General features: G+C 44.8%; 1 protein-coding gene across 11 annotated transcripts in view; it reads right to left on the bottom strand.

Annotated features, from left to right (window-relative positions):
• ank1a (ankyrin 1, erythrocytic a) overlaps positions 1-14,589 on the bottom strand; it is an 89,748-nt gene that overhangs the window by 7,555 nt on the left and 67,604 nt on the right. For 9 of the 11 annotated variants that reach the window (XM_069682452.1, XM_069682451.1, XM_069682453.1 and 6 more), the window contains 16 exons: positions 14,466-14,544; positions 13,917-14,032; positions 13,599-13,823; positions 13,283-13,437; positions 12,982-13,193; positions 10,989-11,193; positions 10,653-10,749; positions 10,265-10,493; positions 10,029-10,157; positions 9,810-9,929; positions 9,638-9,722; positions 9,432-9,506; positions 8,967-9,098; positions 8,219-8,374; positions 2,646-3,285; positions 2,059-2,407 (listed from right to left, as the gene is read on the bottom strand). In XM_069682452.1, coding sequence (XP_069538553.1) covers positions 2,059-2,407; positions 2,646-3,285; positions 8,219-8,374; positions 8,967-9,098; positions 9,432-9,506; positions 9,638-9,722; positions 9,810-9,929; positions 10,029-10,157; positions 10,265-10,493; positions 10,653-10,749; positions 10,989-11,193; positions 12,982-13,193; positions 13,283-13,437; positions 13,599-13,823; positions 13,917-14,032; positions 14,466-14,544 — 3,004 coding nt within the window. Of the gene's footprint in view, positions 1-94; positions 814-2,058; positions 2,408-2,645; positions 3,286-8,218; positions 8,375-8,966; positions 9,099-9,431; positions 9,507-9,637; positions 9,723-9,809; positions 9,930-10,028; positions 10,158-10,264; positions 10,494-10,652; positions 10,750-10,988; positions 11,194-12,981; positions 13,194-13,282; positions 13,438-13,598; positions 13,824-13,916; positions 14,033-14,465; positions 14,545-14,589 lie in introns of those variants that run through there. The other 2 variants (XM_069682460.1, XM_069682461.1) reach the window with 1 other exon arrangement.

Here is a 14,589-nt window from a genome sequence, read left to right as displayed (position 1 = left end):
ACCACAGAGTATGTTCTTATCTCTCTTTTTATTGTTTTCCTGCCTGCAAATCCTTCTCCAAATCTCTTAACATCTTCTGCCCCTCTCTTTGTACCTTGAGGATGACTCTGCGGCGGACAACCCTGGTGGTGACGTTCTCCTCTTCATCAGTCACTCCCTCGACCTCACCGAGCTCGTGGTCCAGCTGAGCGTGTATGTAGGTGAGCACGGAGCGCACAGAGCCGCTGGCTATGTGGAGGACATTCTGACAGCTGATGACCAGGAAAGCCAGCAGCACGAAGCTGAAGAGGAGCTCAGTCACCAGGGCCCACATCGCCCCACTTTGATTCTCAGCAACACAGCAAACACACACAAGCCTTCACACTCCCTCTGCCTTCAGTGACTCCTGTTTCCCAAGGTGCACTCCTCTTGGCTGTGAGGAAAGGTGACAGCTGCAGCCTGCGGCCCTCTTTCACTGTTTCAGTCGCTGTGTTGTCATTTGTCTTTCAGTTCATATCTCTACTCCATTAGCCGGAGCAGTGGGCCCTCTTCTTCAGGTCTCCTTCCTTCCCTCCGTCAGGTCAGTCCACACTCAATGACATCAAATCCAAGGAAAGGCAACCTTGGGAGGCTTCTATTCCCACCTCTCTCTCTTTCTGACCATGTGATCCGTGGGCTTTAAATACCTCTGGCTGCTCCAGTGTGGCTGTGTGCTGTGGTAGGATCACAAAGAAACCTGCCCCCTGACTCTCTTCAGGTGTTTAACTACAAAATACCTACTGTGCATATTTCCTTATAAAGTACACCAAACATACACAGCAGGGCAACATAGTCCATCCAAAAACACATGAAGCTAAAGTGTAGCCAACTTTAATGACCCTCTCACCTGAATGAACAGAGTACAAAAGTAATCCCACAAAGGTCCTGAAAGTCTATTTCTACTCTCACACACTTTCAGACCGTCCTTTACAGTGTGATGTGGAGGTGTTGTGCCAGAAAGTTAGCACGTGGAAATGATTGGGGCGGGGATCATGTAACATGAGTGGGACAGTGAGAATGCTTGCTATATTTGGCTCAGCATGCTGTTTGTGCCCATCTTGGGCCCTGCAGTGTGTTTGGGTGTGTGTTTTAGATTGTGTCTGTGTGTGTGTGTTTTTGCAAAAGGTGCCTGAGCAATGGAGCAAGTCGAGCAAACGCCTCCTCATTAACCAATTAGCTATTACTATACTGCTAGCAAACAGTATGTCCTTTTATAAATATACTTTTTAAAAAGGTAAAAGAAGGACTGAACTGTAGCTGAAAGGCAAACCGTTTTGTAAGTAAAGGTTACCTTACTTTGGCAGCCTTAGCTGGCTGAGCGAGCAGAATTTGGTTAAGCAGAAAATGAAACACAAATTAGTTATTTCACGTGTAACCTGGCTTTTAAAGGTTGATGGTGTAAAGATGCAGAGAATTTGTTTTTAATGTTTGCTGTGTGCTTCTGCATTTAAGCACTCTCACTAGCCCCGTTTACACTGCCAGTTCAAGGCGGGATTATTACGCCTCTTACATTCGTCTTCTATATAAAACACACAGAGGCATAATGGCGAAGTCGTTCCGTCTCTGAGCCGGTATCAGAGGTAGTAAAAGAGGCGTAACAGAGGCCAAACGGCGTCTGTGTAAACAGCGGAGCCGGCAGGGAGGATGTGTGTATTTGAAGCATGCGCTATTTGTTTACACCTCGTGCACGCTTAGCTTCCGCAACGCCAGAACGCTATGTAAAAACACACACTGGGGCGGCTGAGCTTCGTTATGGCGCTGAGGCGAAACCGCAGTGTAAAAAGGGCTACTGTGAGCATGTTAGCGGGCTAATGTTAGCATTTAGGTTAAAATTCTACTTTGGCGAAGTACTGTCTCAGAAAGCCGTTGTCATGGTTGTAACCGCCTCATCTTGTTAATATTGCTGCTCGTTAAATGTTGATATACCTTTTTGGCTTTAGATCCCACCAGTTAAAGCCTGTGCAGCATTTTCACTCCCTACAAAGTGTTATATCTGTGAAACATCCCTCTTGTTTTGCATTGGAGGGGCAACACACTCACCTGGCCCTTCAGGCGCACGTCGTCCCAGGCCCTCAGTTCCGGTACCCGGTGTGGGAAACCCAAGCCCTTCTCAAATGGCTGGGTACCTCTGAAGTGCCCCCGTAAGATCTCAGAGTGCCCCATGTCCCTCACAGGCTGAAGCAAGGCCTCCTGGGACATGTTGGACTGGTCTCCATCCATGGCGTTACATACTGATGACATCATGGTGTCCATGGCCTGCCTGGCTTTAGGCTGATTGCCCACCCAGGCCTGTGTCGGGTCAGTGACGGGGATCCAACCTGGGCCGGACTGTTCCTGCAGGTAGGAAAGGAAAGAGCCTCCACCACCTCCGTTTCCACCATTACCTGACCTGAAAGCAGACAAGAGATCAATGTGGAGGAGGTACACTTTCTGTACATGCTTGCTCCAAGGAAAGTAAAACAACTTGTCCTAACCCCTTAGTGTCACTTCCTTTGCAAAGAATTTCACTAAAAAAATTCCAGTTCCTTTCTGACATGCAGTGAAAATGTATAGTGTGTTAGTACGGATCTATTGTTTTGTTTGTGTGCTTGTGAGTCACCTGAGAGGCAGACTGAGGCCGGACTCACCTGTCTCCATTCCGATCTGCAACACAGCTCAGACCAGGTGACTCACTCAGCCGGGCATACACCCTTTGCTGTCCTGCAACAAGAGAAAGCCCTTCCACTGAGCCCGTCCTTCCTCCACCTCCTCCTCCAGCTCCATCTCCACCAGTCGTACTGGTGAAAGCCGATGCCTCCGAACTTGCCTCTGACCCCTGACCATTGTTCAGCCCGTTAAGATTCATCCCGGCGATGGTGCCCCCAAGCGAGGCTGGCGTGGCTGTGCTGAGCGAGTCAACACCCATCTCTGAATCGTCTTCCGGAAGCTCAATGGAGCCGCTCAGCACCCCTCCCCCTGGGCTGGCTGCGCTCGCCTGACTGGCCGGCCGACCCAGACTTCCATATGGCAGCCCCAGCAGACCTTCTGAATCGTCAGCATTGCTGCACTCCAGCGAGGAGTCCTCCACAGGCACCAGGGAGGGGCTGTTGCCTGAGGGCCACACCTGCACATCAGACATCTCCATGAGGGTGTCTTCTTCTGTGGTGGCAATGGGTGCACAGTCCAGGCTGGAGACTTCCTGCCAGTAAGGCTCAGCACCGAGCGGGGAGGGCAGGCTGTACTGCATGGAGGCCGGTGAGAGAAGCTCATCCTGCGCGAGCCCATAACCTGGAGCGAGACAGAGAGAGGCACACTGACACCCGGCCCCCCGCCTCGCTCCCTACCTCACCCCCACAGCACCGGGACCCCGGGAGGGGGAGAGTGCCCCTGCCCAGGAGCGGGGCATCTAGGGGAGGAGTAGAGGAGGCTGAAGGGACAAATGGGAAAGGAGTGGGGAGGGAGAAAGGGGAGGGCCAAGACAATAGAAACTGGAATATAGGTGCAAGGAGCTTAGGACAAGAGAGCAAGGGCAGCTTTGAGAAGAGGGTTTGTCAAGCTCGATCAGCCAGCGCTGACGGTGAGAGCAGCAGCGGCAGCAGCAACAGACACAGCCAGACGGACTGAGAGAGAGACTGACACTGAGGTTGGGACCCGGCAGTGACTGATGCTGCTCTGCTGCCTGCCACCTGCAGGGAGACGGACAGGAATTACTGCCTCTGCCCACAACACACACCTGTGCGGCAGGGACACACAGTTTGTCACGCATACACATGCTGTAAACAATCTCTCTTACTCTCTCACACCATCACACACGCACACACTCACACTCAGATATGCATGCATTCAAACCCACTCTAAAACAGGCAGGTTAATTTCGTAGTCAGGCTGGATAGCATGCACGCAGGCAACCTCAATCTCTCCTCACACACGTGCACACACACGTCAGCTCACTGCACGCAGCCTCTGGCTCTCTCATTGACACATATCACATATTTAGTACAATGACTTCAATATAACACAGATATATAAACATGAGACCTAGAATAGTGCTGATATTTACACAAACACATATTCGGTAGACTTGGATCTCCTTCTCTTGTGACAGTAAGATGGTTGCTGCCTCAAATAGAGGTAGAGAATAGTTAAATAGGGAATTGTTATTTAAGTGCAATTATATCAATAAGTGAAACTGCACATTGTTACATTGTGAAAGTGCTGTGGACTCAGGTCACTCCTACAACTGTCCTGAATGCCCTTTTGTAACATTATCTTTTTTTCTGCAAGGTTGAGCTGGGATGACAGGGCACAAAGTCACTGCGGGAGAATGTTTTCTTTTTTATGGAAGTAAAAACTGCATTTTGCAAAAAAACAAAAAATACATTTAAAGATTATGAGGGACGCACTTCAACTCTGCAAATATAAATAGATAATTATTCAGAATTTTTGAAAATGACTATGATGGAAATAATAGTTTATGTTAGAATCTTTATGAATGGCGATTGAGGTAAAGCAAAGCAGTGCGAGTGTGAACTATGACTTCACCACCACAGGACGTGTTACCATGAAGCACATTAAACCAGATGTCGGGCATGGCACACAGTATGTAGATGAGAACAAGAAGAAGAGGTGATTCCCCTCTTAAATGAGCATGTGTGCAAGCTGGTAGGGGAAGAGAGAGATGAAGAGAGAGCGAGAGAGGGAGGGGGACTGTATGTGTATACTGTAAAGGGATAAGAGAACTGTGCAGAGAGCAGGGTGTAACTTGATTCATGGCTGGCGGTGCTGCTGTTCATAATCCTGCTGAGAGTGCAGGAGATATTTGTGACACCAAGCGGCCACAGAGACCTCTTGTCCTACTTTCTCGCTCAGCCTCTCCTCTGCTGACTGTTGTCTCTGAATGTACACATTCTTTATTTATAAAGATATGTACTTTATATACAGTATATATATATGTATGTATTCATCCTTTCTCCTGATACAGGTGTATTATGTCATTAAACCTGTGTTTGACTATATTTGACTATCTGATGAAGATGACAATGTCTACTTGGAAAGAAAGTCACTGCGCACATTTCTTTCTCGTGTAAATGAAGCGAGGGTTCACGTGTAACTCGGTGTGATTATTGAATTCACTTAATATCAGGCCCTGAAGCCACGATCATTGTGGGAGGACGGTTTTGGTGACACCACACAAAATGATTTTTTGCAATGAATGTGTGAACGAATGAGTCTGTCAGTCTCAGAATGGACGATTGTAAAATATGGCCTGACCCCCCCCTAATTGAAAGACATAGAAACAGACAAACAAAGCAGTGAAAGCTCACGTAAAGATACTTACACTAAAGAAATACACTCATTTTGACCAGATACTTACACACAGATACACATGTATATGGAAGGAACACTTGAAGTATAAAACTTAAAAGACGCTCACACTGATCCACTCACAGACTAAATGATGATTTCACACTAAACAATAAACACATTTACAATATCAAAGTGACCCCTGTACAACACTCACAGATATACAAAACATATGTTTCACACAAAAGAATCCATCGGATGGACACAGTGTACATAGAATCAGTGACATACAAAACAACCACAACATTCATACATGAACAGAGCAAACACAAGTCAGAGATCACAAAAAAGGTTTGTGACCTTTTTTAACCCCCAAAGTCAGATCAGTGGAGGAACAGACTGTCGAGTCATGCTCAGTGTGCATGCCATGCAAAGATTTAGATGTCTGTCGGTCAAGCAGAATAAGGTGCCAATGCAGTGTTTGAGTCGTCATCTCCAACAAGCCAGGTTCTGCCCAGCATCCCAGTGTCTCCATGCAAACACAGGGGGAGATGAGCGATGAGATCAGCCTCGTGCACATGCAGACAGGCAGGAGGGCAGGGGGAAAAAGGGACAGGAAGAGAGGGAGAGGACAGAGTGGGAGAAAGAGAAAAGAAGGGCAGCAAGAGGGAAAGAGGAATATAAAAGAGGGTGATGGTCACAGACAGAAACAGCGATAGAGAGCGAGGGTCACCTCCCCCCTCCCAGTGGGTGCTGAGTACACAGTCTGTGTGAGGGGTATCGGTCACAGAGCGGACACTTAAAAAAGGTGGGGTTTTTAAGAGCACAAAAATAAAGAAAAATGCACGACTAGTCGCAAAAAAATAAAAGATAAAGATGTGGGTCAGAGGTCAACATGAGGTCGGCATGAGGTCAGAGTTCGGAGAGGAGTGAGAAGGAGGAAGAGTAGGACGGCTAGGCTGCAGATGACATGTCCAGAGAAACACAGAGAGAGGGACAGATTCACAGGGAATGAAAACAGGGCTCCCAAAAGGACATTCAGTGCACCAACAGTAGCCCTAAAGAAACTCAAACTACGCCCCATGCAACCACAGGCAGAGAGGATTTACAAAAGTCTAAAAGAAAAGGTTTTACTCTATCATGACCTAATGTTTTTTTGTCCTCTAACCTTGAAAAAACCCTAGAAATTTGCTTACCTACAATAAAGGTGCACTAAAACTATCAAGGAAAACTGACCAGTAAAACCCTACAGACAAAAAGTGGAAAAGAAAAGACAGGTAAAGATAGAGAGAGGTAGAATAAAGCCCGCCGTATAGATGATTCTAATTATAGGAAATGTCTTTTATACCGAGGACTGACTAAGAGGAACTGTTTGAATTTTTGGGAAATGTGCTTATTTCCACGGGTTGAATAAGAAGACTGATGCCACTCTCATATTTATACTGTAAATATGAAGCTAGCCTCCAGCAGGGAAGCTTAGCATGAAGACCGGAAACAGGAGGTAACATCCACAAGTGTAAAAACTTCTAAATTACTTTTCCAGTCTTAATGCTAAGCTAACAAGCTGCTTGCAGTACCTTCATATTAACGTAGAGACCTGACAGTGGTATTGAAATGTTCATTTAGCATGACAGCAAATAAGCAAACTTCTCAAAATGTCGAACTATTTTTTAAATATGTTTTATATAAATCAACCTGGCAAAAATGAAAATAAAATGTACGAATAAATGTTGTGCAATAGGAAATTGTCACTTCTTAACTTTAAGGTGTGTTCCTCTTCACTGTGCTTTTAGGACGCATTTCAACCAGACATTATCACCTTGAAAACCATCACACTGATAACTGTGACATTAGCAGAAGAGAAAGTATCCAGGAATTTAAAGCACCCACAGGTTCTCACACTAAACGTCAAAGCAGGAACGGCCTTTGGGAGGCAGGTAGCCAGACAGATAGACAGACAAGACAGATACACAGTTATCAGATTCACTGCAGCTGTGATCTGAACGTCTCCCTTTTCACCCTTTGGCCCTCATGGTCGTATCTTTATGCATTGTTACATCTCTGAGTATTGCTCCAGTTTTCACAGAAAAGGACCCGTCACCTGTCGGACTGACTCATCGTCTGCTCTGCATACAGAGAAGAGAAGCCAGCCCAGTAAGAAGGGAGCTCTCAGCAGTCCAGAGGTGAAAATGGAGTCAATAAGATGTAGATATGCATGTGTGAAGGAAACCATGAGGAAAAGGAGTAAAAGACTGAGGACTGACAATTGGTAAGGAGGTCAGTTAAGCTAGGCTATACTTACAGTATGATCTACGTGGACTGATCATGTATGACAATGTGTTGTTTTATAGACAAAGTATCACAGTAAAATGTTAATAAAGGGCAATAAAACTCTTATATAAACAGCACTGACGGATCTAACTGTTTGACACGAGACCACAAAATAACAACAATATTAACACTAATATAACTGTTAATATAAGATACTTATCTTCATGTTGAGTTTGTGTAAATGTTATTCATTTGGGGATGTTGCACTTTGTGAAATTCAGCATCCAATCATATTTCTTCATATACTTCACTCTACTTTCTATCACAGTTAATAAATACATAGAGAACTGTAAAAGGCACTATGGAGGCTGTGGTACAGTAGGAGTGTCCTGAGTCCCTCTGCATGTTGCTGTGGTAAAGTCCTGCAAAAGTTTGTGGCAGCTTTCAAACACAACAGCATCACAGGGAATAATAAGAACGTCAGCAGGACAACAGAGAGAGTTCAGGGGGAAACAAACTTCACTTTGCCGTCAGGGGACTTCAGGGAACACGGGGGTCAGTTTATTGGAAAGGTGGCTCAGGGTCCAAGCAAAAGGGACACGGGGAAGGGGCTGCATTGTGGGGTCATTTGGGGAGGGGAACTCACCATTGGTCATACCAGGGGAGAGATGCTCTCTCTCGTTGTGTCGGCGTCTGCTGAGATCACGGGAGCCTTGTCTGGCAGGCTGAGGGGGCTGACCCTCCAACATGTTGACTATGTCCATACGGTCGATACTCTTCAGAGCTGCGTACAAGCTCTCCACTGCAGCGTGGAGGAGAGACACAAGAAACAAGGAGGGAACAGCAACACCATTACAACAACAACTGACTCTGACTGGGTTTAGGAGGAAACTGGTGTAGATAAAAACACTGAGGGATGGAAAAGATTCACAGTAGTCACAGGTCTCTTGTACTCAATCAATCAATAAATCAAATTTTATTTGTATAGCGCCAAATCATAACCAGAGTTATCTTGAGACACTTTACAAAAAAGAGCAGGTCAAGACCGACTCTTTGTTATGTTATTTAAAAGAGAGGCCCAACATGAATCACCATGAGTGGCAATTAGCAATATTTGGCACATTGGCAGAAAAACTTCCTTTTAACAGGCAGAAACCTCGAGCAGAACCAGACTCATGTTGAACAGCCGTCTGCCTCGACTGGATGGGCCGAAAATGGGATAGAAGGAGATGCAGGATAGAGACAGGCAAGGAGAGCAACAACAACATATGTTCTTGTTACATCAACAAAATATGTCCTTGTTACATCAAAACAACAGGTAATACATACTTATGGTTACAATGCCAATAATAGTGGTACACTAGTGTGAAAATTAGCAATAAATAAATACTCACTCTTGGCCCTCTTGCCCTCTCGGGTGGCCCACAGGTTGAGCAGTGCGGAGCTCTGCTCCAGCAGCGAGTTGGGATTCTCCACACGGATCTTATTGATGTCATCCACGCTGAGCTGAAGCTCTCGAGCCAACTCTGTGTAGGAAATGAGTCAGAGGAGATCCAAGTAAGAGAGGAAAATATTTATATCATTTTACCTGTGAGTCATGCTGTCATAGCACACACAGTCTTGTTCTTGAGATAGCACAGAGCTTCACAGGAGCTCTATCCACAAGAGGCAGAATTTGTCTGTCTATCAAACAGCTCTGGCCCATGCCAGGAATCAGGACATAATTAGTTACGTTGGCTGGTTGCCATGTTATAACTTTGTGTAATCAGCAGCAAGCTAGGCAAGCTTGTCAGACACAAGGTAAACATGGCCGGTTTACAGCACATAAAACCAGATTGAGGATATTCTTGTTCACGTACCGGCCCAGCTCAGCCCCAGCTGTTCTGCAATCACAGCCATCTTTAGCTCCGTCCTCTCCATGGCACTCATTGATGCTGCACGAAACAAGGCAATGTAAAGGTGAGATTATCCCTGCACAGCAACGCTGCACCTCATATCACTATACAACCATGAACAAAGAAAGCATGCCTCATCAATAACAAGCTGGAGAGTGAGGGGATCATACCCATAGCAGGCTCATTTAGGGCGCTGTATCTTTCTCTCAAAGCCAGCGGGGTCAGAGTTCGCCTCCGGTCTTCACTCCCAATAATCTGTCAGTCACAAGCCATCAACACTGAAGTTGATCATCTTACATACATCATGTGCATTGTTAATGTCAGTTAATTCAGGGGCTTTACCTTGATACATGGCGGCATGGTTATGTTGAGGTTACAGAGCACATGTTGGCTGTCCTCATACTTGGTTGACTTGCGCAGAAAAGACAGAAATCCAGTGGGCTCTTTACTGCTGTCTCTCACCTTTAACAACAGACACAAGGAAAGCAATGAAGACATATAGATACAGTATTTAGAGTAGGGAAAGAGCTGGTGGAATAACAGTGACGGACAAAGATTTACCTTAACAGAGACAGGAAGTCGGTTATCTCTGAAGGCCTGGAAGCTGAAGCAGCGAGGCTGCTGGGTGGCCTTCCTGACCGGCACCAGATTCCCTGAACACTCCAGGTGAAGCGGCATTCCCTCCATCACCTGCAAGATATAACACAGGTACAAACAACAGTCAATAAACTTTGATCAGACTAAAATATTTGAATGTGGTTTTGCACATCATACATAACTAGACTTCCTGAACTGACCTCTATGTCTCTGCTTCGAGCCACCTCTGTGAAGTTCTCGTGTTGTTCCAGGGTTTTATCCATCTTGTCGTCGGTCATACAGTAGCAGCGCAGGCGGCCTTCACGCAGCTCATTCATCTTTGCAAACACCACAAACTTTGCCATGTAGGGTACAGCCGACAGCTCTCTGTAGAGCAGGTTTGCAAAGGAGACGGCCTCAGCTGTCCGAGGACAGTCAGCGAGCCAGAATCTGAGGAGACAATGACATGTAATCTCAGTATTCAACATAAATCTCTCCATTCTTTGTCTGGTGTAATCACAGTCGAGCTGCTTGCTACAATGATTTTCAGACAACAAAGCCTGCATTTAACTTATTTCTATGGCAGTTTCCGTCCCCAAATGAACTTACCGTGCAGAGACATTGGTTGTGAAACTGGCGCAGTCATTAGCATACATTAACTTGGTTGTGCCAGTGATGTCTTCCCATTGGGCTGGAGCTGTGCCACCTGGGAATCACACAGGATGAGAGAGGGCAAACTGGTTAATCTATGCTTCAGCAAAGGGTTAATTAATCATCTCATGGTGAGTGTTTTTGCAAAATAAGAAAAAAACATTTTTCACCACAGCGAAAAAAAGCAGTTTTACCCCAAAGATTTGTCCTCACATGGAAGAAACAGCTCCTGTCGTCACAAACACACACTCTTACCCACCCACCCACATGACTTCCAATCAGGGCATGCAGTACCTATGACGGAGCAGAGCAGGCGCAGACTGGTGGTGTCGCCCTCCCCAGAGTCTCGTGGGCTCTCCTTCCACGACGGGGGCAGGGGTATACGCAGGCCGATGGGCCGGTGGAACTTACGCCTCCGAGGCTCCACAGTGACCACGGGGCTAAAGTTTGCCTGGTTACCCAGCAGCTTTGCAACCAGCTCATCTGGAACTGGCTGAGCCTGAGGTTGACAGTAAATGATGGAGAGAGGGGGTACGTAACACAGGTTTCATGATGTGGTGGAAAAAGGAAAAGAAGGCAAAAGGAGGAAGCGTATGAACATGAGATAGAGATTATATCGCATGTTGGGAGGACATGATGGCAGGTAGAATGAGATGATGGTAAAAGAAATCAGAAGAGGGAAAAATTAAAGATGAAGAGAAGAAAGAGAGAAAGTCCACAATGAATAAAACACCTCATGGTTTAAACAAAACACATGGAGAGACAATAGCAACAACGTTGTTGTAGGACTTAATAGCTTTTTTATTGTAAAATGTAACAATGTGTTAACATGAAGCTTTTACAATCGTTAGTACAAAACTGTATATTAAAAAAGGCATCTTGGTTTTACACATTACTACAGCAACATTTGAGTTTAATTGAAATGTTTCTACAGTTATAAAATAGTATATATAAGTATAATAAATCAGTCAGTATAATAAATCTGTAAAGAAATTCTGAAAATGTCTATTTGACTTACATTCAGTTACATTCACTATTCGAGCTAAGAGGTTACTGCATGTGTTAGTTTTAAAGACATATTTAGTCATTAATTGAATTATGTGTCACAACGACAGCAGAAGGACCATCCACCCTGTATCTACCTTTCGGTTTGGTCAGCGCTGACAGTGGACTTACAGGTTTCCACATGATCATTTATATTAATTAGTTGTGACTTGAATTAAATGATCACAGTCTAGAACTGTAATTAAATATGGCCAGGAGAAAGAAACACACATATTGTAAAGAACAAAACAAACAGTAAAAGATATTTAACCTCTCAAAATGAAATCACATGCAGGAGGAGAACACCAAACATATACAATACAAAGTATTATGAAGGAAGAGAAGATGAAATTAAATGCACTTTTTTCTTTAGAAAACTTTACGTTTGAAATGATTAGGAAGTGAAATAGGTTGAATTGAAAAGTGTTACTTTGCTAACTTATAAAATATGTTGTGGTTGTGCCTGGACTTTTGCAATCCAGTGAAATTGAGAACAAGATTTTGGGGCAACACATTTGACAGTGAGAAATAATCAAACGTACATTCTGATGTAATAATCTGTTTGATTTGATAAGAAAATGTTGCACTGATTTTGTCTTTGGTGTGTTTGCTGAAGTCCAGAAAAGTGTAGCCCTACTCAACGAAGGCAAAGCTTCGACAAACAGTTAGATATCGAACATTTTTGATGATCAGGTGCTCTGGTTTCAACCCAGTCAGGGCGAGGAAACTCTTCAGTTCCTTTTAAACAATATTATGAATTTTTGAAAAATTCATAATATAGAAACCATACGTGTATAATTCAAATACAGTCTTTCCTCTCGACAGCAAGAAGGCAGAAGATTTCCTTTGAAGATTTCTAAAATGTTTTACTGACTGTACTTAGTTATCACAAATTACTGTGGTAAATGTACTTCATACAGGTCTTGGCCAGGGACATAAATACATAATAGATAAAGACATGACTGAAGACAAACGATATCATATCAGCACTTAATAAGCAGTCCACAGTTGTATGAAGGTGCCAGGTGCATGCACTGTGTGAAATGAAAGGCAACAACGTCCTCTAACAATATGAAAAGCAAAACAAACAGAAAACTAAATCATTAAGAATTGTCACAAGTGCTGATATGATCAGGTCATTCCACGATCAATCAAAGTACATCCAACATGCTTTATTCAGGCAACACGGGCATTAACGATTCTGTCTTTCTTCTCCTTCCTTCTCCTCATCGTCCCATCTCACCTGCAGCCCGAGGCGGACTCGTTTGGTGACGGCCGTCTCGGGAAACGTGGCCTGGACCATCGGCACCAGTTTACTTGTCAGTGAGCCTCCCTCTGGTCCAATCAGGTCGCTCTCCTGTTGGACTCGAGACACGACAGCAAAGTAAAGGGGGAAGTCTGTGGAGATGATGCGTCGGATTCTCTTCTTCCCGAGCTCCTCTTGACTTTCCAACTCTGAGGAGAGGAGAGAGGAGGGTTACAATGTGAAAAAACACAGTAACATGAGAGGCAATCTGTCTGAGATTGAGCATTTTAACTCTTACCCTCATCCATCCCGTTGAGGATCGTTTCAAGCACCTCGTCACCGTAACGATTGCGATGTTCTTTCCAGACAGAGCCGTTCTCGCTCCGTAGCACCACGAGCTCTCGGTCACCTCGACCCAGAGCAGCAAAGTGAGGGATCTCCACTATAACTGGCCTGTCACAGACAAACACATGAAAGTAAACATGTACAAATGTTAATTATTTATCAGATATTATTTGTTAAAGTGTATATATTTGGAGCATAAATAATAACATCATCCATTGGTTAGTACAAAATCACGACTGCTGTATTAAAAGCTTCAGTTTCCTCCTCACCCCAAGAACTGCATCCCTGCTGGACCCAGAGAGATGATCCTGCTGGCCAGCCCTTCTCCCTCCACCAGCGGAGGTGGGCTGGTCAGCTTCTGAGGCTTCACCAGGCGGCAGGTGATGCGGGTGGGTGCCGCACAGGTCCGCGGAGGTATGATGACACGCAGACCGTTATGCCTGCTGCCTCGCATAGAGCCGCCCCGAGCATCCACCATAAAACTGACCAGGAACCTGTGACAAAGACTGTGACATTTAGCTGCCAGTACGCATATTTAAACAGATGTAGTGAAATCAAAAGTTTCTCTGCATCATTGGTGTGCTGACCCTGTGTGAATGGGGCTGGCGACTGGGCTGACATTGTCTGATGTCTCGGTCGCTGGGCTGCTGGGAATCAGCGAGTCCTCGTCATATTCTTTGGGCAGTGGAAGTGGAGTGTGTTGCTACAACAGGCAGAAAGACGAACTGGTCATTAAGAGCACTGTTAAGCATGATGGTGTATGCGAACCGACACTATCATCTGTCTTACTGAAAGATGACTGATGTATTCAAGCATGCACTAATTCTCAAAGGGCCATTTTTAAGTGTGTATGAAGAGGATACATCATTAACCTTCAAATGACTGCTGAGGAGGGATTCTCATTTACAATGATGAGTTATATAACTGGAAGAAGTTAAGTTAACTGCATCAATGTCATTTCGATTTTTAAAGTGTTAATCAAAACTGTGTGTTACAATTAGGACGATACACAACCATTAATATTGATGAAATCAAACTAAACATCAAGTTTAAAAGACTTTCGCATAAACAAGGAAAGTCTCATGAATGACACTATTAAGTTGCTCATACAGTCTTTGTGGTAACACAGTACAGACCTGATCTATCTCGTGTTCTTTCAGGATAACGGTCTCTGGAGAAACTCGGGGGATCCTGGGAATGGCTGGCGAGTAATTTCTATTGTAGGAAAAGAGCAAGAAACAAGTCAGATCAAAGAAGTTT

The sequence above is a fragment of the Semicossyphus pulcher genome, unplaced genomic scaffold (assembly GCF_022749685.1).
Source record: "Semicossyphus pulcher isolate SPU_LCO1_2020_fin unplaced genomic scaffold, fSemPul1.0.p SCAF_6, whole genome shotgun sequence".
NCBI lineage: Eukaryota > Metazoa > Chordata > Actinopteri > Labriformes > Labridae > Semicossyphus > Semicossyphus pulcher.
The sequence above is the reverse complement of the archived record's forward strand: the minus strand, read 5'-3'. Positions and strand labels throughout refer to the sequence as shown.